Source organism: Asterias amurensis, chromosome 11, assembly GCF_032118995.1.
Source record: "Asterias amurensis chromosome 11, ASM3211899v1".
Classification (NCBI taxonomy): domain Eukaryota; kingdom Metazoa; phylum Echinodermata; class Asteroidea; order Forcipulatida; family Asteriidae; genus Asterias; species Asterias amurensis.
Window position 1 is genome coordinate 16,566,410 of NC_092658.1, and position 25,719 is coordinate 16,592,128.

A 25,719-nucleotide genomic window follows, 5' to 3' on the forward strand; every position below is an offset into this window, starting at 1 on the left:
GGTTACAACGTAATGTTATTAGAAAATTATTAATCATAATAAAATAGCACTTAATGGCACGCTATTGCGTCACAAAGCGGTTATTACTTGTTTGTAATATGCAGATCTAAGTTTTATTATAAGACCCATTCATTTACACAGCACCAAGTAACAATTTACACAATCGTGGTGCAATACGCCTCTCTTAATACTTATGCATGACGTCATAGTTCTTACCCAAAATGAGGCTATGGGCGCACTTCCCCCATCACACTTGCAGTGGCTGCACCCATCGCCTCGTTTTGAGTTAGCATTGTGACGTACCTCATGCATTATTCAGAGAGGCGTATCTGCACCCGACCCGTAGCGGAAAATACCAGGGTAATCTTGTCGTACTGGGTTCTTTACCTACGCAAAATCCGTGCTCAAACAAGCCATTTTTCGTTATACTCACTTCAACAATCAACACTAAATGCTTACATTTCCACAATGGTTGCATGTAAGCGCTATATAAAAACTTGACATTACTATCATTATTATTATTATGAAATGTGTTGATTGAAAGTTGTGAAGATAACAATAATGTTATCATATATTATCTCTATCACAGAACGAACCATGCGAGAAAAAAATAATAATTGATAGTCCGTCACTTCCTTATACCAGCCATAATAATTCAGTTTTATAACTGGTATACCCGTACAATACTGACTGTCTTGGACTGGCGAGTTGGTCTCTTAAAATCATTTGAAACCGTTTGTTATGGATGTTTTAAAAGTAGAATCAAATGATCCACACAGACATACCTCGAATTTGCGTGTTTTTCTTTTTAATATCCGAACTAACACGGTCCGCCATTTTGTGGAGCCAAAAGTTTGACTCCACAAAATGGCGTGCCGTGTAGTTCACCGTGTTAAAGAAAAACCACACAATTTCGAGATATGTTTGTGAATCATTTTATTCTACTTTTTTGAACCTTTCGAACACCTTTCGAACCATATACACTTTATAACATAGACCAACTCGCCCGATCCAAGGCAACGTATCCCTTTAATGTCTGCGTTCTATATTATGCTTAACCAGTTATTCAACTTTGAAAACACTTTTCTATGTTACAAACGCTTCCAAACGCATTTAAACCAACTCGACCGATTCAAAGGTATCGTGTCCCTTTAAATATCAGCGTGCCATGTTTATTCAGTTAACTATTAATATTTTGTGATCATGTGGTGGAACTGGCTTGTCAGCCGGCTGCATCGATAACTCACGCAGTGAACCATCACTAAACGTCGAGATAGATTATAATATCAAAGTGTTATCGTGACGTTGAAGCGCTCCTGCTATGCAGCAAAGCGCCGTGTTTCGTCGCCAGTGACACGTTTTACTTTTGCGCTGCGCCATCCGTTGGTTTGATACCTGCATGCACAGATGATTTTACTTGACGTCATCAGTTCACTGTCTATTGGATTTTATGTTTTGCTATACAGTCTCGCCAGCGAGTTATTCCGCACAACTGTTTACTATCGTGGCCGCATTGGATTGTCTGTATACATGTACTTCTATATCCTACTGAGCGAAGTGTAGCACTGTGAATATGCAGTGCTGTAATTATGGTTTATCATCGTGGCTCAGTGTTGCACGAAGAGTTCGGCATGGGACTTTATAGTGCGTTTTTCGACAATACACTGTGTAAATACTACACAAGGTTGCAATTCTGTTTACAAATTAACTATTCGAAATAAACACTGATGTGTGCGGTGAGGTTGAGACTCCATTTGGTTTACGAGAGCTTATCGTGAGTACCGGGCGGTGGGATGAACTCCCCCGGGGCCGGCGGCGCGGGGTGCCCCACCACGAAGAGCGGTGACTTCGTGAACGTTATCCCGTCGAGTCATCTTCGAACGGCCGGAGGACTGATGGACCAGTCTCGGGACGACGTATACATCGTGGAGGCATTAAAGGGCAAGAGGAGAAGGAAGGTAAAGTTTTGTTTTTGGCATGTTTGTTTGTCTGTCTGTCTGTCTGTTTGTTTGTTTGGTTGTTTGTCTGTTTGTTTTATTGTAAGGGCCATGTCTCATGAGGTAATTTGCAGTCAACCCAGGTCTAGGCAATTTTAAAGATGATAAGGCATTCTCGTTTGAATATTCACGTAATTATTACTTTGCGACCGTAGAACATTGTTTGAAAAATTGCTCCTTTGCTACCCAAGTGGTCCTGTACCTGTTGTATGCACTGCGGTTGGTTCCCTTTAAGTTGTCTGTAAAAATTGCCTCGTATGACAAGGCCGTAAGATTTTATTAATGTTTGACATGTATTTGCGTAGATCTAGTTTAAATTTTATTTTCACTTTGAGAATCGTATGGAATGAACATGAAATGCAAAGTAAATATTCAACTTTATGTCATGTGAATGCGTAGCTGGCACTTATGGTCGACAAGGTCTCTTTGCCTCTATTTATACCATTATGTAGGGTACGAAATGAGTGGGTTAATTTAAGTGATAGCAAGTAGCCTAGACGACACTTTCTCATTATTTTGTCATGTACGTTTTATGTGTCACTCATTTCAGTTAGTAAAATTGGCAATCAGCATCGATTAAAAACAGCATTAATTTTCGATGCGCTCTGGAGACCTTGGGCCAAAGTCTTATCTCGAGTCAGAACGAGTAACTCGTCGAGTAACTCGTCCTAACTTAGGACAAGCTTTAAGTCTCCATAGGACTATTCCTAACTCACTGTGAAATCGACCCTAGGTAAGCCCGCCCCTCCTGCTTTTGCATAACAATGCTAAACAGGTTTCGAACCATCAAAGTACCTCAGGCATAGAGATATAACCTTTAAGTTAGAATTAAATACGAGTATGATTTGTTTTGGATACAACTTTATGTAAACACCGACTCAAATAATATACCATAGTATTGTGTCCACAAGCCCTCAATTGGGTTATATTGGATTGGAGGCCATTTCAAGAGTTAGGAAGTGACAATTTGCTTTGGATTGCAAGTTTGAAGGTCAGCTAATCGTAGCCATTAATCCATTCCATAGTATAGAAAGTTATAAGTGCTCCACCGTTAGCCATTTTTGATGTACAGTCGGCACATTATGATGACACTAATTGGTCTGGGTAAATCTGTGTGCTTTCATTTCAATTCATTATGACGTTTATTCAGTACTCTTTTTTGGAAAATAATTCAATATGAGAACATTGAGTATTGGGACCTCTGTAAACACCCACGCCAGACAGTTTACTCACTCATGTGTGTCCACCATAGTCTCAAAAGGGTGAATTGTGTTTGATCTGAATACTATACATTTGACCTGCTCCGGAACTCCGAAAAGCTTATACTAAACATCACAAACATTGATGTATATTTGGTTTGCGGTAACACCATGTGTGTATCTACTTGCCAGGTAGATTACAAATATTACAATTGCTTAAACCCGTGCCCTTTGCGTAAGGTGTTTGCTGCTGTTGTCATCGTCGTCGTCGTCGTTGTTGTTGTTTTGTTGTTGCAGTTGTTGCTGCTGTTGTTGTTGTTATTATTGTTGCTTATGCTGTTGTCGGTATTGTTATTCATGCTGCTGATGCTGTTGTTGGTAATGTTGTTCTTGTTGTTGTTGTTGTCGTCGTCGTCGTCGTCGTCGTCGTCTTCGTCGTCGTCCTTCGTCGTCGTTGTTGTTGTTGTCGCTGTCGTTGCTGTTCTTGCTGTTGCTGATGATGTTGCTGTTATTGTTGCTGATGTTGTTTTTTGTTGTTGTTTATGTTGTTGCTCTTGTTGTCGCCGTTGTTGTTGTTGTTGCTGATAATGATGTTGTTGTTACTGTTGCTGATGCTGCTGTTGTTGATGTTTATTTAGGCGCACAATTCACTGCAATTAATTTGAACCGGAGAGAAGTCAATGTTTTAGATGCCTCCTTCAACTCTAAACGTTACTCAATATCAGTCTATTATTACATCATTGCATGGACAGCAGTTTCATCATAAAGACTTGATGGGTGAAATTGGTTATAACATGTCGTTTGGTGTCCACTTATACGGAGTTTTTCAGCGACATAATTCAGGTTGTAACGGGGAAGGACGCTCGTGTGAAATTCCAAGTTAAATGCAGGAAATATATGCATTAGGATATATCGACAATCAATGGCCGCTTCGTATGAACGAGTATATGTAATACCTCCCATCAAGTGTCAAAAGTGTCAAGTGTCACACTGCCAAGTGCCACAGTGTGATATAGCAATGAACAACGTTAAAGCTTTCCTGTTCGATTGTGACCATTAAATTAATTTGATTGGTCGCCATTTTGATTGAATCGCTAAGTTTGAACATTTCATAAAATTGTTTACACACAGTTTAACGTAGGAGGGTGCTGTATTGTTTATACTCCCCTCATTGATTTGTTATGATCGTTATAACTTGTTTTTATTTCTTTCAATGAAGCTTAAAGACTCTCAATTTCCCTACTGTACAGGGCAAAAAGTGTTCGGCACTGCAGTCAATTGGGGCCTACGTTTCGGGCAAAACTAAGTGGAGTAATTGTGTGGCAATTCCCACAAGCTAATCAATATGGTTCCTGTTAAGTCAATTTATTTGCCACGGCTACGAAGAGCATGCGAAATGTTTTTAAAATGCCAGCCGCTGCATGCTCTGAAGCCTCCCACCCCATTCTTACAAATGCCATCTCACTGTAAATTTCATAAGTTCCCGATAACTCAAGAGAGATTTCTCAACGCTCAACGGATCTAAATCTGAAATTATCTCGTGTTTTTATGACTCCATTGTGTAGATCAAAATTGGGGCACAATGATGAAAACCCACGGGGTGATTGTTACATGGACTGATAATCATTTGTATCCCGCCCCCACTAACTACAGCGCTCACATTTCGTCACATCTGTGTTTTTACGTGCGTTAACCACTATTTTGTGCCAGACATTGACAACACCTTTGATCGGACCACCGCAGGGTCATTCTTTCTAACCTATATTTAACTCCACTGGAGGAGGCTAGCCTCTTCACCAATTAGGTTTTTCATTGCGCTGTCTGTTGCCTTGCATATTCTCAATGCATCCCTGATCGTCATCATCGTCATTCGGCACAGACTTGCGTCCATGACCGCCTCGTCCTTATTGCAATGGGGGCACACTCCCACATGAGTGAGGAGTGACCGCCATTATCTGGGATCTTTCAATCGCTTCTCTTCTCTGCTCTTCTACACTTCTACCACTCCACTTTGTCACGTTTGCATCCCTCAATCTTATGTTGAGTTCCCCTGGTCTTCTGGGAGTCAACTTAGTTGTTTTGTGACACCTCCTTGTCAGGTAACAAGTCAACCTGATTGTCATGTGACAAGTCAACTTCCTTGTCAAGTGACCAGTCAACTCCTCGTCAAGTTACAAGTCAACCGTGTCGTCACCTGACAAGTCAACATCCTAACTCCTTGTCAAGTGACCAGCCAATCTCCTTGTCAGATGAAAAGTCAACCTCATTGTCACCTGACAAGCCTACATCCCAATTCATTGTCAAGTGACCAGCAAACATCCTATTCAGGTTTCAAGTCAACCTCCTTGTCAGGTGACAAGTCAACATCCTTGTCAGGTGGCCAGTCAACCTCCTTATCAGGTGGCCAGCCAACCTCCTTGTCATGACCAGTCAACCTCCTTGTCAGGTGATCAGTCAACCTCCATGTCAGGTGACAGGTCAGACTCCTTGTCAGGTGTCAAGTCAACCTCCTTGTCAGGTGGCCAGCCCGCCAACCTCCTTGTCAGTTGACAAGTCAACCTCCTTCATGACCAGTCAACCTCCTTGTCATGACCAGTCAACCTCCTTGTCAGGTGATCAGTCAACTTCCTTGTCAGGTGACAGGTCAACCTCCTTGTCAGGTGACAAGTCAACCTCCTTGTCAGGTGATCAGTCAACCTCCATGTCAGGTGACAGGTCAGACTCCTTGTCAGGTGTCAAGTCAACCTCCTTGTCAGGTGGCCAGCCAGCCAACCTCCTTGTCAGTTGACAAGTCAACCTCCTTCATGACCAGTCAACCTCCTTGTCATGACCAGTCAACCTCCTTGTCAGGTGATCAGTCAACCTCCTTGTCAGGTGACAGGTCAACCTCCTTGTCAGGTGACAGGTCAACCTCCTTGTCAGGTGACAGGTCAGACTCCTTGTCAGGTGTCAAGTCAACCTCCTTGTCAGGTGGCCAGCCAGCAAACCTCCTTGTCAGTTGACAAGTCAACCTCCTTCATTACCAGTCAACCTCCTTGTCATGACCAGTCAACCTCCTTGTCAGGTGATCAGTCAACCTCCTTGTCAGGTGATCAGTCAACCTCCATGTCAGGTGACAGGTCAGACTCCTTGTCAGGTGTCAAGTCAACCTCCTTGTCAGGTGGCCAGCCAGCCAACCTCCTTGTCAGTTGACAAGTCAACCTCCTTCATGACCAGTCAACCTCCTTGTCATGACCCGACAACCTCCTTTTCAGGTGACAAGTCAACTTCCTTGTCAGGTGACAGGTCAACCTCCTTGTCGTGACCAGCAAACCTCCTTGTCAGGTGATCAGTCAACCTCCTTGTCAGGTGATCAGTCAACCTCCCTGTCATGTAATTTTTCAACCTCCTTGTCAGGTGACAGTAACAGTAACTGCTTATAGAGTTTATTTGCTATGTCTTTTGAATGTTTTTGTGAAGTAACAATAAATTGAGTATTGCCCAATTAGGTCAAATTACTGTTTGTTCTTCCATTCACGAGTGTGTAAAATGTAATTTTTTTTAAACCAACAGAGTGACCGTGTATATTCCAGATTCATGTAAGACGAAGATGCTAATCTATATTAAGTTATTGTACACAAAAAGCAACAGTTAGACACGTTTTGAAATGTATCCACTTTCTTCGTCTAAAAAGCTGATGAAAAATCTCAAAGTTCAATCTATCGGGCCACTGTTTAATGCACGAGTAACGGGGCAGACAGCAATATCTAATAGACCTTAAAGACACTGGAGACTTTTGGTAATTGACAAAGACCAGTCTTCTCACTTGGTGTATCTCAACATATGCATAAAATAACAAACCTGTGAAAATTTTGACTCAGTCGGTCATCGAAGTGAATCATGAAATACAAAAACACCCTTGTTTTTTCACAAACTTGTGGGTTTTCAAGTCTTTATTATTTGAGTGTGAAATTATCTCTTGCTGAAAAATTATGTTGCTTCAGTGGGAGCCGTTTCTCACAATGTTTTATTCGATCAGCGTCTGAATTGCTCGTCACCAATTAATATTTCGTTATGCTAACAATTATTTTTAGTAATTACCAATAGTGTTCAGTGCATTGGACACTATTGGTAATTACTTAACAGTACCTTTAAACAAGACATAATGCTCAGTATGAATTAACCACAATGTCGGTTTGAGTCTTTCTACAACTTACAGATAAAAAAAACACGAATTGGTGGATACGCATCGAGACACTCTAACACCCCCACGTCCTTGATGCGTGCTTAAAAATAGCAGCTTTTTACCCTCGTGTGTCAAAATATTTGTAACGCTCGGCAGATCAGCCGGGGATTTGTTATTATTTTCATGAAAGTATATTATTAATAAAGCTTTTTCTATATTAGTACAATATTCAAGGCCCTTTTAATTGTTGGTTTAATGGCTGGCTAGCTGATCACAACGGTCACTCTTCAATTGATCGACCATATGGAGGCACCTTTGCTACTATAGGCCGTTGGAACTCGCGGATAAACTCGCGAGTTAGTTTAAATCTCGTTTTGATACAAACAGGAGATGGCGATGCGTTAGGCTTTTGGATGGTCGTGGCGTCAAACTCGTGGCGTCATGAGCATAATCCTAAATCGCAGATGGAAAGATTTGCGCTGTTGCCATGATTGCTTATTCTAGATATTTTTCGTAATTTTTAGAACAGTAAAACATGCTGCGCTTTATAATACGCTTTTCTGTGTAACATGATTATTTCCTTATCCTTGCACGCAGAGCTAGATGGATAACCCAATATAGGACGTGACACATGACGCAAACTCAGAAGCCTAACAAACTTTTATAGAAAGTACCGCCTCGCACGCTCCAAAGCAGACAGATTTTGCTGGATCTCACAGCTTTTCTCATCTTGTTTATGTGCCCCTTAAAGGCAGTGGACACTGTTGGTAATTACTCAAAACAATAATAAGCATAAAAACCTACTTGGTTACGAGTAACGGGGAGCTGTTGATAGTATATAACATTGTGAAAACGGCTCCCTCTGAAGTGACATAGTTTTCGAGGACAAGGTAATTTTTCACTAAAATATTTGAATTTTATTTTGATATATTTATATATATTTAGGATAAAACAGAAATAGTTTGTACATTATTTATAACAAATGTTTGTTCTTGGTTTTTTCAGGGAACAACCGAATACCTAGTGAAATGGAGAGGCTGGTCCAATAAGTAAGTCAAAGCAGAAAACTCTTACTTAGCAAAAGTTGTACATTTACAATAATTGAGGTAACTGGTACTCCGCTTATTTCTTGCTTAGCAAAGAAGTCTCTGTCAATTAAACAGCTTTATAAGGTTTGGTCCTGATCGGAACGTCATGGTTCCAATCAGTACCCACTCTATGACGGTAGGCAAGCCTCATCACTTCCTCCTTCTTACCCCTCCCACCCTTCTTACCCCTCCCACCCTACTTACCCCAAAAAGAGATGAAAATAAAGCCGAGCCTTTCAAATGATCCCCTGTCATGTATCCGGTACATTGCCTTTACTGCCAGGATTTGTAGGAGAGAGAGAGAGAGAGAGAGAGCTAAAAACTAAAAAAAAAAAAAAAACACAATCATTTTGGAGTGAAAACTTCTTGGACTGTCAATTAAAGGGATGCTGCAGTGAATTAAAATAAAACAGTTAATTTTGCTGTCATTTATTTCTGATATATGTATTGAACATCAATACAATGTGTTTTGTTTATTCCCGACATATCTGACTTGCGTAATTAGCGAATAAGTCATGCCCCCTCCTTTGTGGATTGTTACCGCCCCCCTACCATCAACGTCACGTCGGGAATTCAAACATATCGTCGGCAAAAAGAGTCTGGTCCCTAACTACACGCGCCTAGGTACCAGGCCACACAGTGCACACGTCTCTATATGCACACAGCCAGAGGGCCCGACGGCTCGGGTTACCGACATGACGTCACGTTTATGCAAATGAAGGCTCCCTTTTAGGGGTGGGGTGGGTTCCCCTAATCTCTTGAAAACCATTTTAAAAATACATTTAATAAAAAATAGAAACAAATACTTCAGGTTTAAAAAGTCATGTTGAATCGTTTAAATGAATAACAAAAAACACTGCAGCCACCCTTTAAGTTCAGTTTCATGGTAGTTTCGTGGGGGCCTACCACAGAATGTAGCCTCATTTAAAAACATGCTGGCATGTTGTAAAAAAAAGAAAGCACCTGCATTTACATTCGTATTACTGTGCAAATAAAGAGTAACACTCTGTCATAATCAATTAATGTTTCGGTTGGATTGGCCATTGGGATAATATGTAGTGAAATGGAGAAGCTGATTTATAGTTCAAATCCCATGTTATTTCGTGGTGCCAACCATACAGGAATCGCATTCAAAACATGTTGGCATGTCACCACAAGTAAAGAGTAACAAACACTTTGCTACTCTGCCTGAAAACATCACGTGCATCCCACGACTCATCCTCGTGTATACAATTTCACGTTTTTTTTCATTTTCCGAATATAAAATTACATATTTTCTAAATTGAATGAGCCATTCTAGCTAATCATTCAAATCACTTAGTTCCCTAGCAACAGCCGTAAATACCATTATTGCTCTTTCTGCAGTCCACAAATCATGTTAAGTATTATTATTTTTAGTTAATCTGTCTTTTCATATTTTTCTTCAATTCCATTTTCTTATCAGACACAATACGTGGGAGCCGGAAGATAACATCTTAGACAAACGGTTGTTGGATAGTTACTCCACAAGGTAAATTACCCACGTCATCATGACGTCATCCGTGACGTACATTGTTTACCTTTCTTTGGGCTGATACCAGGAAAAAAATTCTCTCACACAACTGAATGTCTATTATTGCTCCATGCCGTCCTGAGCTAAGGCTCGAGTATAAATTTAACACGGTCCTTCTCTCCCCAGTCGACGATATGCTGAAGTTTGAAATAGACAAACGCACATTTTGTGATTTCTTGTTGAAGGAACACGCTCATAGGATTTAAAGATTGACGGCACAAATGTCTTCGTAGATGACATTTTGTGGCACTTTTTCAGACCACAGCGACCCAAAATTCAATCAGCATGAGGCTTTCACTTCAGTTGAAAGCACTTGTTGTTATCCATAAAATCCTGGTTGGCAGCTCACATGGGAAACGGAAGGGTATAGTTACACAACAAGGAAAACAAATAATCAAGAAAGATTATGTTCAGGGGCCAATTTCATAGAGCTGCTTAAGCAAAAAAATTGCTTAAGCACGAAAATAGCTCACATATTTTACACATGTTACTGGCCAACATTTCATGCCATATACAGCTCGGGGCTGTATACTCCCTACATGGGAGCTGAGAAAGATTAAAGGGATGTTTATTGGCCCAATGACCAGGGGACTAATGTAAAGCGCATTGATACGGTTTATTGTGAAATGCGCTATATAAGAACTTGTTATTATTATTATTGCTTGTGACTGGTATTTAGCTGTTGTTTACTTAGCATAACAATTGAGTGGAGTCTTGGCCGGTAATCTGATTTTACTAAGCAAGGATTTTTTTGCCTAAGCAGCTCTATGAAATTGGGCCCAGATCAGATTCAGTCTACATAACGATGACAGAGCAAGCTAGTCGAAACGTTGAGACCAATTTAAGAACTGACTCCTCGGTAGTACATATAATTACGATCCTATAAGCTAAAGTAGTATAGTCCCAGCCTATTTTCTATACCATCCGCCGTGGTAATAGCAGAACAGTTCTTTTCAGAACTGAGAAATCCACTGAACCACCGAACATCTATACTCCGCGGTAGTAGAATAAAGCAAGACAGTTCTCTAAGAAAAAATCTACATGGCAAGTAGATACACACATGGTGTTAAACCAAATATATACAATGATACCTCACCGTGCAATGCCTCAAATCCTGTATAAAAATTATGTTAATTAGTTGAAGACTTTGATTGATTTTGTATTAAAGTGGATGCTAGCGAGGGATCCATGTTAAGTACAAACTGCAATAAACTAATGGGGCAATCTTATTAGCCTTGTGAATATAACGTACATGCAGAGGGTGATTTTCTTATGGTTGGTGCTTGGTTCACATTCTCGTCTTTCTTTCAACGGGAAGTACGTTTGATAATCACTCTTGAAATTAATTATGTCCAAAACAACATTGCTTAGATAAAACGCCTACAGCAGCTTTCGGTATAGTCTACAGCACTTAAAGGGAAGGTACACGTTTGGTAATTACTCAAAACTTAAAAACTGGCTTGGTAACGAGCATTGGAGAAACATTGTGGGAAATTACTCCCTCTGAAGTAATGTAGTTTTTGAGAAAGAGGTAATTTTTCACTCAAATAATAAAATACTTTAGAAGTCTTTTATTTCTGTCTGAAAGCACACACCTTCGTGTGACAAGGGTGTTTTTTCTTTCTTCGTTTTCTCGCAACTTCGATGACCGATTGAGCCCAAATTTTCACAGGCTTGTTATTTTATGGTTATGATGGCATACACCAACTGAGAATACTGGTATTCGACAATTACCAAACGTGTACCTTCCTTTAAGATGAACATGTGGTAACGCTTCTCAGAGTGTGTATTCCTAATAGGGATTAGTCCTGCCTGGATAATGCTCCGGATATGATAATCTCAAAATCTCGATGATATCTCAAAAACACGGCCTACGTTTTGAACTGAATTTTTCACACGTTAATTTTATTTTTCACTTCTACATTTATTTTTGAATAAAACAATCGAACGGTTACAAAGACCGAAGGTATATTATTTCCTCTTTTACGAATATACAGTTCTTACTATACATCAACTTAAATTCGCATGAACTGTAAATTGAGAGCTATTTTGCAAAGAAGCTTACGCAGATCACTTTCGATAGTGATTCAACAAAGACAGACATCATAACATTGATAAATTCTGCAGTGATGTGACGAGGCCGGGTGCAGCATCATCTATGGTTGAATTCCTTTCGATTTCATTATTGATCATTTCACGAAGCACAGAACAAAAATTAACTTTTGTCAAACTTGTTTTGAAAAAAATTCAGATCCATTTGGCATACTTCGACGCTTAGCAAGCAATCTTAAAATACAAGTGAGATTGGTCATATATTGACATCTAAACCATATCTTGTGTTTCCTGAAACCAAACATATGCGACGTGCAGGTACCAGACCTAGTAGTTGTTAAGGCTTTCATGGATATAGGCGGGTGTAGTCGGTGCCCTTGGTTCGTCCCATTGGCAGTGTCAGCAGTTAACGCACCATATTCTTTGCCAACGCATTTTGTATAAATAAAAGAATGCCCTCTTGAAGTGTGTACATTTGACCTCACCATCGAAAGAGAAAGATACATATTTCATGACAATGAGTGCACAATGACAATTCATATCTTTGTTTATCTTATTCTTTGTGCAAATTAATTGTGTAAACATGATCACAGGTTTAAAGGCACTGACCACCTTTGGTCAAAGACCAGTATTCTCACTTGGTGTATCTCATAATTTTTTTTGTAAAGATATATATGTAAAAAATAGATCTGTGACGATTTGGACTCAATTGGTCCTCAAAGTTGCAAGAGAATAATGAACAAAATAAACATTCTAGTTGTACAAATTTAGATGCATAAAAGTCTTCAAGCCTGACGTCTTTGAATATTTGAGTGAGAAATTACCTCTTGCTCAAAAACTACGTAATTTCAGAGAGGGCCGTTTCTCACAATGTTTGATGCTCGTTACAAAGTAAATTGTTATGCTAAGAATTGCTTTGTAGAATAACCAATAGTGTACATTGCCTTTAACTCTGAAGATACAATGGACACTGTGTCAGTGCACTGTGTCAACCAGATTAACCATGAACAGGAAAACAATTCAAACGCGATATTAGCATAATACCATCCCGGATCTAAATAGTATTAAAAAATTATCCAGCTTATAAATAATGCCATGTCAATACCATTGACGTTGTGTGGAAAGATAGTCATGCTCTTAGTGTTGGCCATTCATTATAATTTTGGCTCATAATTCTGATAAAGTTACATTTGTCCATATTTGCTAAACAAATAGTTAATGGCATGTCGTTTTGACCATAGCAGAATCTTTCTCTATTGCTAAACATTATGCTGTTCATTTAATGCATCTGTCGTCATGCAAAATATACTTATTATGGTCTAAAAATGGTTCATTAATTAACCTTCTGGGTTTAAATTTTATGCTGTTCAATTAATATATAATTATATCCCCTTCCATAAACATTCATGCGTAATATAGTTAAAACATGGGCTAAAATAGATCATTGAGGAACCAGCTGGTATGTTTGACTCTCTCAATTGAATATTTCCCGATTGAAACCAATATTACGTTTAGTGCTGTTCATTTTATACCTGTCTCAATACATCAGTCATGCACAGTACTATTAAAAAACAATGGCTAAAAACGGTTCATTGATGAACTTTCTGGGTTTTTTTTCTCAACCAACAAAATATATCCCAAATGGAACCATCATCACGTAAATGCTGTTCATTAAAATTCTGTCTCGATACACAGTTAAATGCAAAACATATAATGGAAACGTGGGCTGAAAATGGATCCTTGAGTAACCTTCTCCAAACGGAATACCCCGAATGAAACCAACATCAATATCGCTGTGTTTTTTTTTAAATAGCAAACGTGGGCTAAGTAGGGATCCTTGAGGAACCCTCTCCCAACATCTCGTTAGTACTGCATAGTGTATAAATAATCGGAATCAGCAAGAATATTCATTACATCAAGGTTGTTCACTCAGTTGTGTTATCTCATTTAGTGGATTTTAGCCATCTCCATAAGAAGTACCACACTGACATCTGCTTGCACGCAGCTAACATATTACTGAGTTTGCCATTATGAACACATCCGCCGGCAATTCATTCTTTCTTTTCTTTCCTACTTTTAAATTAGATTCCGGTTCGTGACGTCTATTAATTAAGTTGTATTCAATTCCCCTCAATTAATTACAGGTGGCTCTTAATTTGCCGGAAATGTGTTTTCAAGTTGTTCATCCCCGGCACTATAAAGGCACTCCGAAGGGTATTTCAAATTAATACCTTTGTGTGAATGAAACCTGAAGTGATATTATGCAAGCTATTTGAAAAAGGTGATGAAAGAGTGCTTCCAGTGCCTACGTAAAACTAGCTTCACGAATTCACAAAGCCCAACCATTTCATGGTATTTTACAAAGCCATACTATAATAAAACATCTAAGGCCTGGAATCATGACGTGGGTTATATCGAGGTAATGTGATCTTAAAGATAGACAGAGTTCCCTTATTGTTGTTTTACTTGAGTGCAAACATTATCCCCATCTCTTAGAAAGACGAACATATCCCTTGAAGACAGTCGTCTTCTGTGGGTAAAAGTGAATCAATAGTAAAAATGTGGTGATGTCACGGAATGTAATATTGCCGGGTGCAAATTTTGTTCTCTAGTATATAATTGTCATCCTCAAAATTGTCCTGATTTTTTTTAAGGATTCCATATTTTTTATCGATTTAGAAAAAAAATTGTTGGTATTAAAAAAAACCTACACTGTAAAAAAAAAAAATCCGTAAAAATTGAAGGTGCTTTACCTGGCAGCTAGGTGGTAGATAATGACAACTATAGAGAATGATGTCCCCTTTTTCAAAGAAAAGCTGTATTCGAACAGTCTTCGCGGCAAATGTGAACTAACGGTAGTAGCATGTTTGATGTACATAAACAAAATTGCTCAAAAAGCTCACAGGCCCTTCCAGGACTCCGTAAAATACGGACTCATCTTTCTATAATGACTAATTAATTCGAGGGTTTGTGATCCCAAGGTCAGGCGGCTTTGACCTTCCCTCGTGTCAATAACCTTGAGTTCATCTACGGATAGTTAGAAGGACCATCGATTACTATCATACACGCAGTATTGCACTTCATACATCACGAGCGACGTCGAGGGTCGTCAGCGTGACATTTTGCGGGGTAAACGAAGCTGCCTCGGGGGGAACAGCCAGTGGGTCTTCCTGGTCGCTGGCAGAACCGTTTCCGCATTGAGAAACGTTCCACTCAAACAGTTTTGAGTGTCGTCAACGCGTTCACATGTTGTTGTTTTTTTATCTTAAGACCGGTGTCACAAGCCATGGGAATAATCTTGGATCATGAAGTCTGAAGAAGGCTGAAGTTTTCCCCGATAATAAACTATCAAAGGAACCCCACAAATCGGCCAAAGGGAATATCTGCAAAATTAAACATGCGATATTCGCACCGGTACATGTTTTGTGTTTATTATTTTTATTCCTAGTCCTCAAAACAGTACTCATAACTTAACCCTGCGTCCTTCAATTTCATGATTTAATCATTGAATGTTTCGCTGCGAGGAAACCTGTATCGGTCATCGTAATACAATAGTTTTTATTGCCCCCCCCCCCCCCCGTATAAAACAATCAAAAAGTATGCGTTTAATATCCAATAATTGTTTACATAAAACAAATCGCATTGCCAATGATAACGACCGCAAACAAGAAGGCTGGCATTGTGGGAAACAATGGACCCATATGCTTCACTGATAATCAAATTGTATAGAGGATTCAAAGGCAAAGTATATAATACATTTGGTTTATGGAACCGCTATATAAATGTTTGATGTACACAATAAATCTAAAACCTGAAAATTTCATTTAATAATAATAATAATAATAAATCTTATAAAGCGCTGGTATCTAGAAAACTATTCACTGCGCTAAAATATGACCAAGGGTCAAAACTTTGTCGCGTTTTTGAATATATCCACGCAGAAAATAATTCATACAAGGAATACACCATATTTATGAGAAGCGTTTACGCGGTTATGCTTCTCAGATTTTGTGACAAAAATATGTTATCTTTTTAAAACCACGTTACTTTAAAGTGAAATGTTTCTCAAAATGCCGTATACTAACAAACGCTGATGTTAGGCTTCTTACCTATAGAATAATATTACTGATGAATTTTCATTTTCTTTTTGCTTCGAATTTGACAATGGTTACAGGGACAGGTATTGTACATGAGCTTCCAGATTTGAAACAGATTTTTTGTTTGTTTTTGTTTTGTGGATCAGCAATCCCGGTCTTTGTCTTGAGATATTATGTTTATTTGTTCTTCTGATTGATTTATACAGGCGTACAAATGTGACGTCACAGCGGCGAAGACGCCCCAAACGGCAGTTATCACAGGTGAGACGTTAACTATTGAGCTAAGGGAAACTCTGTAAGGAAACTACAGTCAGTAGATATGTGGTTCCCGATAGGTAGATGATTTGTACATGACGTCACTAGCCGCCATCTTTGAAGAGAAACAATGAGGCAACGTGCCCGCGTGTAGGAGCTGCGCACGACTCTCAGCCAATGTGTTTGACTTTAATCTGCGTCAAAAGTGTTCAAATCTTGTTATGACATGTTGTGCCATTAAGGTCCAGTTAATCTAAACAGCAAACACATTAGGCAGATTCACATCAACCGCTTTTGATATTGATGATGTTGGACATGCTTGCTAAAAATTAAATATCAATTTAATTTTGAGGCAACGTACGTAAAACATTCGTGCAAGGCTTTATAGTCTTTCTTCAAATTATTATATAGCAAAATATATATATATTATACGTAACCACTGCCGTTAAATGTCGAACGAAACATGGCTATTTTTAGGTATCGTCCGTTCTTTTGTACAGGTACCGGTATACATGATCTATTTGTTATGCTATCAGTTAAAGACACTGGATCCTGTTGGTAATTGTCAAAGACCAGTTTTCTCACTTGGTGTATCTCAAAATATGCATAAAATAACAAACCTGAATATTTTAACTCAATTGGTCGTCGAAGTTGCGAGATAATAATGCAAGAAAAAACACCCTTGTCACACGAAGTTGTGTGCTTTCAGATGCTTGTTTCGGGACCTCAAAAGCTAATTCCGAGGTCTCGAAATCAAATTCAATTATTTAAGTATACTAGGAAATAGCTTCTTTCACGAAAACTTCGTAACTTCAGGGGGAGTCATTTCTCACAATATTTTATACTATCAACAGCTCGCCATTGCTCGTTACCAAGTAAGTTTTTATGCTAACGATTATTTTGAGTAATTACCGATAGTGTCCAGTGGCTTTAAGATAACGTGACAATGGCCATAGTTGGTGTAGTATTGTTTTATTGATAATATCTGATACTCGTGATATTGCTATATTCACTGTGCCCCGCGTTATGTTTGAATGGAATGTCACCCGCCCATGAAATACACGCTGGAAAAAAAACTGGCAACTTGCAAGCCATAATTAAACCAATTATTTGTTTACAATAAGTTCAATAACACAATAACGACTAAAAAGTTATTGACAACGTCATGTAAAAATTACAAGTTTTCTATACGAGCTACGAAGAAAATCACTTTATAAAATTGTTAACATTTCCGACAAATTAAAAGCAGCCTGATTAAAAATATTTTCACCAGATATAAAACAGCATCATGCATGACGTCGTCAATGACGTCATTTGAGTAGGACACCCTCGCCTTGGGGTCGAAAGGAGGCTGTTCATGTTGTGCACCGCGCGTAAAAATAATTATGTGCTTTACTTCTAAGATGGCGGCTAATTGATGACGTCAATGCATAAGGTCTACAAATAATTAACGCAGAGCAGCAATGAACGTTTTCAAAATCACGGCTTCCGTGAATCCCGTCTTCCGGCTTCGGTCTTATGCTCCATCTGCCCCCGTACCGACAGCGCACGGCGGGTCCTAAGCCTCAGCATCAGCCAATGACACATTTTTGATAAGGCCCATAAGAAACAGTGTTAGTTTTTTCCACTTTGATAATACCGATTTCAAGAGTTCTGTGAACAACACAAGCATATTACTAGGGTGGGTTTTGAACCCATGACCTTTGCAATTCTAGAGCAGTGTCATACTAACTAAACCACGAAGTGTTACAGTTTTATCACCCCCTTTTAATATATTTTTTAACTCAGACATCGTTAAACAATCCACCTCAAGTAAAACCTGTGCAGTTTCTCACATCGGACCGTTACCAATTATATAGCACACCAGCTGTTTTGCAATAACCACAGTGAATTAAAATAACAATGACAATGGAAAGTGAAAGGGAAAACAACAACATTATTATGTGAGCAGCATGTGGAGTGGACAGAATACATATTGCAATCAAGCTGATCAAATACTCGCCCACCCATCTCTTATGCACCTTGGACCATTTTATTGATTAACAAGAATACATAACGGGGTAGATGTCACACCTTTTTTTATCAAAACATTCGTCCGAATATTTTGTTTCACAGTTGACGCGAAGACTGGATTCGAATACATTTTTTTCTTAAAAAGGGGACATCATTCCCTTATAAATAGTTGTCATTATCTATTACTGTGACGAAAATCCTTAGATGGTATTAACATTGATTTATGATTCAAAACCTAGACTGTATCTGACAATTGTGGAGACAATTTTGGTAATTGGTCTCACCCCCCCCCCCACCCCCCCCCCCATAGGGAAATCCTGGACCCGCCCCTGAGATAAACAAAAAATGATTTTATTTCGTTTGAAAACAATTTCATTGTGAGCAAAGACATAAAAGGCCCATAAAAGGCCCTAAAGAATTACTTATGTATTGTGGGTATAAAAAATTTGCGAATTCAAAATGATACAAGTGGGAGACTCATAATTATATTGTGTGATAACCCTCCTCCATGATTGCATTTGGTCCTGTTTGTTAACATATCCTGAGCTGTTTTTTGGCTTTTAATCGGCTTTAATTGCATACATTCTGGTGGGTTTTTTTCTTCTTCGTTGTGGTTCACATTCGTATATGGTACTGTGTTGGTTGATTTGAAGTTTTTTCTTGATTGTTTATAATGACTGACTTGTTACAAATTGTGTGTTTTATCCCTTAGGCTTCTTTATTAGAAATGCAATAGTGCAATTCAACCTTTCGGTTGTCATACTGTGCATTCGTTTTAATGTTGTTTAATGAAATAAACCACAAATCTCCACACCTTCTTAAAAAATATTCTTGTCTTATTCTTCCCTCAGCCGTCCAATATGCTGCTTTCTGAGTTAGACTACGACTTGTCGGACACATCGTTCCCAAACAGATTCCGGCTCGTCAAGGACCCTAAGAATGGGACATGGCGTGCACGGGACGGGCCCACCACCACCACCACCCCAGGGAGCCTAACCCCACCGCTAGAATCCTCGCAGCTCACCGGGGAGGTCCGACACCGAGACCGGGGTGCCGTACCTCGCGGGAGCAGCACACACCTACCCAATGATGGGAGATTCTACGCCAGGACGGTCTCAGTACCGAATAACCCGAGTGACTACCGGTCAGACTGGACGTGGAGTCCAAGCTCAGACCGCAGTCAGAACTCGGTCAATATAACACCCGATGGCGATGTCACTAACCCCGAACGAGATTTGGCGAGTTTTTACGTTAATGCCGCCAAGGACCTCGAACTATGCAACGAGAGCATTGTGGTACCCAAGCTCTCCCCAAAGATCGTACTAAAGAGAATAACGTCATCCGAGATTCTGCGAGAACAGAACCAACACAATGACGATTCAGACACGGATGAGGTCACTTACTCTGACCCCGATCAGGTTAAATATTATCCTAAAAGTGCAAAGAGGACTTCGCAACAGAAGGATAGTCTTGCCATGGAAACTGGCACCCCAGTTTCTCCACATAGTAACACCATCGACCTTGCCATCGTAAAGGAAGGAAAAGTCAGTTTGCGTTTTCCACGAGGTATAAATAAAGACGCTGTGAGGATGCCACCTCTACCTACTGCGTTTGATGCCATCATGCCGGGTAGGATGAAAGCGTCAGACGGTGTCATAGTAACGGATGTGACGTCGGGCGGGTTAACCATCACCATTAAAGAAAGTGGCAATGCTGACGGCTTCTTTGGGGGCCAAAAAATCTCTGGATGATAATTAAAAAATGATGAAGTTTCTCTTTGCGAACTACGTGCAACGTATGATCTTTTTAACGTGATGATGTGGTGTCTGCACAGGAAATTTGGAGTGGGTGGGGTGAAGAGGGGATGCACAACACCCACCCCTCTCCCCTGTTCTTAATGTCATTTGGTTCATTGAATCAGTGGCCTTCCAATCACCCCCCCCCCCCCCTCCCCCACTGCACATCAAGGTGATGCTTCACCGCATCCATCCAGTATATCTGAGACCACTCTCTTAACGCAACGAGCAAGCTTCTGCATTATCCATTTTGATTTACATGGCCTTCTGGCATGTATTCTAAGTTATTAAAAAGGGTAAGAGCACCAAGAAATGTTCTCCTTTGTAAGAGCACCATGTGAGAAAAGTGTAAATGTCCTACTGTAGGATTTCAATGATCGGGGGCATGGAGGCAATCGCTTTCGTTGCCTCCGTGAAGTATCAGGCCTGTGCTATGATTGGAATGTTACCACGTCATGTTTGTCACCCACACGTTTTTATGTTTAACTTTCAAGGCAAATACTCAATCTTGATTATATATATCTTATCATGGGTAATCCTATCAACTCGGAATACATCTCTGGACATATAATAGACCTAAATAATATATAACATCAATTATGAAAGATGATTTGAATTGCTAAATAAAATTATGGGTTTATCGAGTGTAAGTCTACTAGGGTTACATTACTCGGTATACGTATCTATATTGTTGTTCTTTTTTTATTACACCCGTCTTTCTTCAACATTTACAGACCAACATGATGAACATAAAATGAACTTTTTACATCAAGGATATTGTTATGATTACCATGGCAACTGTGCTATCTTACAGCTATTGTTGTTTGCTTCCATATTGATGTCACACCCCCAGCAAGCTATACGGCTTGTTGTTTTTAGCAGCGGCTTTGACCTCATAGTGATAATGCAAGGCAGACTTGGTTAGGGCATGGAGGAAGGAAATAATTGTCTTCCTCCATGGTTAGGGGTGTAGCTAGTGATGTTGCCATGGCCTTTTGTTTGACTACTGGTAGTGGATGAATTGTTACTCCGTGTGTCTGTAATGAGTCCCTTACTACACGATCAGAGCTGCCCTGCCAACTCTTTGATTCTGCAGAAAGTTCCATGAAAATAACTAATCTCTCAAATGGTGTTTGCATGGTGTGGAGAATAAGAGTAACTATAAATATAAATATTAATAGTAAACTAGCGGGTACAACCATGGGTAAAAACTCTTTTGAATGAGTGGTGGCTCTGAAAAGAGCCGGTTTGGTCTCGACGTTTCGAACAGTTTACTCTGCTCGTCTTCAGGAGAACCCCTGACCTCAATCTCTCAAAATTTGACATCTCCCTGACAATGGAAACCTTCTCCCTACGATGTTGAATGTAATTCTAAGTATTCCCCCGATTGTTGTACATTCTTCCCGATTGCAAGATGCAAATGTTCAAGTCAATTCAAAATGCATTTCTATACTTCAAGAAATAAGTACAAAGCAATATTATTGTTAAGAAGTAACAAATAAACAAGGCTGTTATACAGGCAGCTCTGCACTTTGATTCGAAATAAAAAATGGTGTCATACATCAGTGGTTTGCGGAGGAGTATTAACTTAATCCTTCAGTTGTCAGCAATCGAACTGCAAACAGAGAGAGTGAGAAGGAAATGTCATGTTATACGGTGTTCACGTTTTCAAGCAAAGTATAATGATTGCGTCAAGGACTCTGTCAGTCTGTGCGTCAATAAGATAATTATTTTGCCTTTTTTTGGTATAGGTCATAATATTTCTCATGTTTGTAAATTGCTTATTGTATCGAGTTTCGATCGCGATAACAATAGACCGTGATGTATTGACGTCACCAGCCGCCATTATGTCTTAGGATAATACAGGCCCAATGATTTCAAAGGGATTCAATTGTTTCATTGGATTAAAGTGCTGTGAACTTTCCATATTTATGTTTTGATTGGTCCGATGTGATGTAGTGTCGGCTTGCACTGTCGACCCTCTACTCAAAGCGTATATGTGTGCATAATGTTGTGTATATGGCGGACAAAGACAAGGGACCAGCCGCATTGTTTACTCCTATGTGAGACCGCACAGTGCAAATGACGACACATGTATAATGTCTATTGTATTGATGGTTTTACACCGGCCTGTCAACAAACTTCCCTACAAAAATTAAGGGGAAAAAAAACACTAAAAAAACGACACCAAAAAAACTATAGCCATATACAATATTTGCAATGATAACATGGAGAAAACCTTTCCAATAAGTTAGACTAAACTATTACTGCATGAATCCTTTGATTAACATAATGGACAATTATAATTAAAAAATATCGCTCATTATACCTGTCGTAGCCAACACAAAAGCGGTTCGAGACTCATATGTGGTTGTGACAGAGCGCTATTCAAGAACTGCGTTATGTATAATTTCTATATGCAATTAAATATAACACCTGAATGATCCTCCTTCTCTGGGGGAGCGAACAACGGAGACAGGAAATTGTGAACATGCCTCAGCTCGACCCCGCATTGTAAAATGACGAGAAATAATCTTGCAACGTAGAGCGTTACAAATGACACATATTGAGTCTATAAACGCTGCTATGATGTTCAAGGACACAGTAATATTCCCAGCTTGTCTTATCGAATCGTTTTATCGATTTGGATGCTGTTTTCTGCACGCTATCGCCATTAACACGGTACAACCATAATGGGAATGATTATCGCACATGTAGTATCCACTAGTACTGCGGGACACTGAATGTAAACATTATTTTGTTATCTTGAAATATTATTGTGTTCCCTCGAAATAAATTCAGTGTTTTGTTTACCTTTTCAATGTTGTGTTTACCTGACGCTTTATGGGAACCGTGAATTTTCACATTTTTATTGGATGACAGTATCAAATGAATAGACAATTAATTGTTTGAGTTGAAAACAAATACTTATTGCTTAATTGAAAATGAAGTTGTTGTCACATTTTACCGAGACGAGCTTTATCCACGCGTCTCCCATCGATTTAATTGTTAATAGTCTATATAAATGTGGCTTGATTGAATTGAAACATTGGAAGACATCCCCTGCTAGAAAAGGTTTTTTATTAAAGACAAAATTTGAACCACTTGAAAGGATATTGATGACTGACTGAACTGTTCTATTAATCAGGAGAGAAAATTAACTAATTGCACATTGCTCGACTAAGTTTAAATAAGTGTATCCATTGTATGGAATTGTATAAGCTTAATGTCCACTAAATTGAAAAATGTGCAGCTGTGTTGGCCTATATCCACAAAGTAAATATTAGTTTTGCTGAATAGAGATATATCCACTGAATGAAAGTGAATCCACAGAATAGAAACAGTAACTTTAAATGGAACAGCATTTTGCATCCGCACTTATAAAACAGAAATCCACATTATTAATTCATTCATTCATTCGTTCGCCGTTTAATACTGTGTCCACTTAATGTTAATAATTGCATTAAATAATGTATCATTCAAAGAGTAGACATCACAATATCAACTAGTTGAAATGTATCCAGTCTAAAAATGGAAACTTCTTAATACAATAGAATGCAAAAATTTGAAATGTATCTGTTGGGCGCGATCGGTCAATCTGCGCGATCAACCGATCGCGCTGCGCTATCGACCGATCGCGCTGCGCTATTGAAATATCTATTGGTCGCGCAGCAATCGGTCGATCGCGCAGCAATCGGTCGATCGCGCAACAATCGGTCGATCGCGCAACAATCGGTCGATCGCGCAACATTCGGCAACGAAAATGCGCGATCAACCGATCGTGCTGGAATGGCTCGGCGCGATCGGCCGATTGTGCAGGAATGATTTTGCGCGATCGGCCGATTGTGCAGGAATGGTTATGAGTGATCGGCCGATTGTGCAGGAATGGTTTTGCGCGATCGGCCGATTGTGCAGGAATTGTTTGGCGCGATCGGCTGATGTTCAGGGGCCGAATTCACAAAGATGTAACATTGTTTGTAACTGCAAATCAATCGTAGTATGACGTCACTATATAAATCACTATGGTGATACTAAAAATTTGTCCTGCTATGAATTTTATTGCTTTGAGAAATTGCCCCAAGGAATAGTTTACCTGCACGATCGGTCGAACGCGCAAACCCATTCCTGCACGATCGGAAGATCGCGCAAAACTTTTCCTGCACGATCGGTTGATCGCGCAAAACTTTTCCTGCACTATCGGTCGATCGCGCAAACCCATTCCTGCACGATCGGTAGATCGCGCAAAGCCTTTCCTGCGCAATCCGCTGATAACGGGAAAAAATACTCGTAGCGCAATCGGTCAATCGCGCAAAGGTGTCATTGCGCGATCGACCGATTGTTGCGCGATCGACCGATTGTTGCGCGATCGACCGATTGCTGCGCGACCAATTGATCATAATTTGATCGTTCAATAGCGCAGCGCGATCGGTTGATCGCGCAGATTGACCGATCGCGCCCAACATATCCACACAACATAAATCCTCTACTAAGTAGAAATATTTGCATATACAATAAAGGAATCCACTAATTGGAAATGTATGAATCCTCCACAAAGTAAAAATTGTATTCAAACATTATAATGTATCCACTAAATTGGCATTTTTCCTTTAAAAAAGCATCATCCACTAAGTAGAAATATATCCATAAAACAATTTGAAGTTTATCCACAAAATGCTAATGCATCCGTTATAAAGTGCATCATCCAATGAGTAAAAATATAATCACACGTTGAAACTATTCAACTAAATTCAAATAATATCCAATATGAAAAATGCACCAACAAATATTGGCTTTAGATATTTATTCACAAAAGACAAATGTATCCACTAATTGCAAATGTATCCACATAAAAAAATCACCCCACTGAGTGCAAAAGTAATACAACCTCGAGAAAGTGATCAACATTTGTTTTCTCCATGGTTTGTGATGAAGGAGATTTGCTTACATAATGGTGGCTGTTTCATGCAATTGTTTTTAAGGACATTGCTCTTTGGTCCTATGTATATACGTTATTGTTAGTGGAACAGCTGCTTTATCACATACATCGTTTACAGCCGTTGGGAAGCACGCGATATTGACTGTTTAGTGACCAATGAGTCCCTATCATTAAATAGTCGTTGTCGTCTTGTTGGTAATTTTTTCATCGTTACTCAATTTGATGAATTTGCATAACCAATCTATGTTCGCATTGCTTGGTTGGTATCACGCAAATTGTGATTACATAAAAATAAGTTCTTTGAGAAAATGGCTGAAATCATCTATACCTACATGTATTGTTTTTGTCTCGTCTGAAAGACACTGGACACTATTGGTAATTGTCAAAGACCAGTCTTCTCACCAACTGTATCTCAACATATGCATAAAATAACAAACCTGTGAAAATTTGAGCTCAATCGGTGGTCGAAGTTGCGAGATAATAATGATAGAAAAAAAAACTCTTTCGGATGCTTGATTTCGATACCTCAAAACTCTAAATGTGAGGTCTCGAAATCAAATTCTCGAAAT

The 25,719-nt window shown here is 39.3% G+C and overlaps 1 protein-coding gene across 1 annotated transcript; it reads left to right on the forward strand.

The window, feature by feature from the left end:
- Positions 1-1,349: 1,349 nt before the first annotated feature.
- LOC139944370 (uncharacterized) lies at positions 1,350-23,876 on the forward strand. The gene is made up of 5 exons (XM_071941374.1): positions 1,350-1,958; positions 8,367-8,410; positions 9,894-9,959; positions 16,357-16,411; positions 19,270-23,876. The coding sequence occupies exons 1-5, from the start codon at positions 1,794-1,796 to the stop codon at positions 20,167-20,169; spliced, it is 1,230 nt and encodes a 409-aa protein (XP_071797475.1). The 5' UTR covers positions 1,350-1,793; the 3' UTR covers positions 20,170-23,876.
- The last annotated feature ends 1,843 nt before the right edge of the window (positions 23,877-25,719 follow it).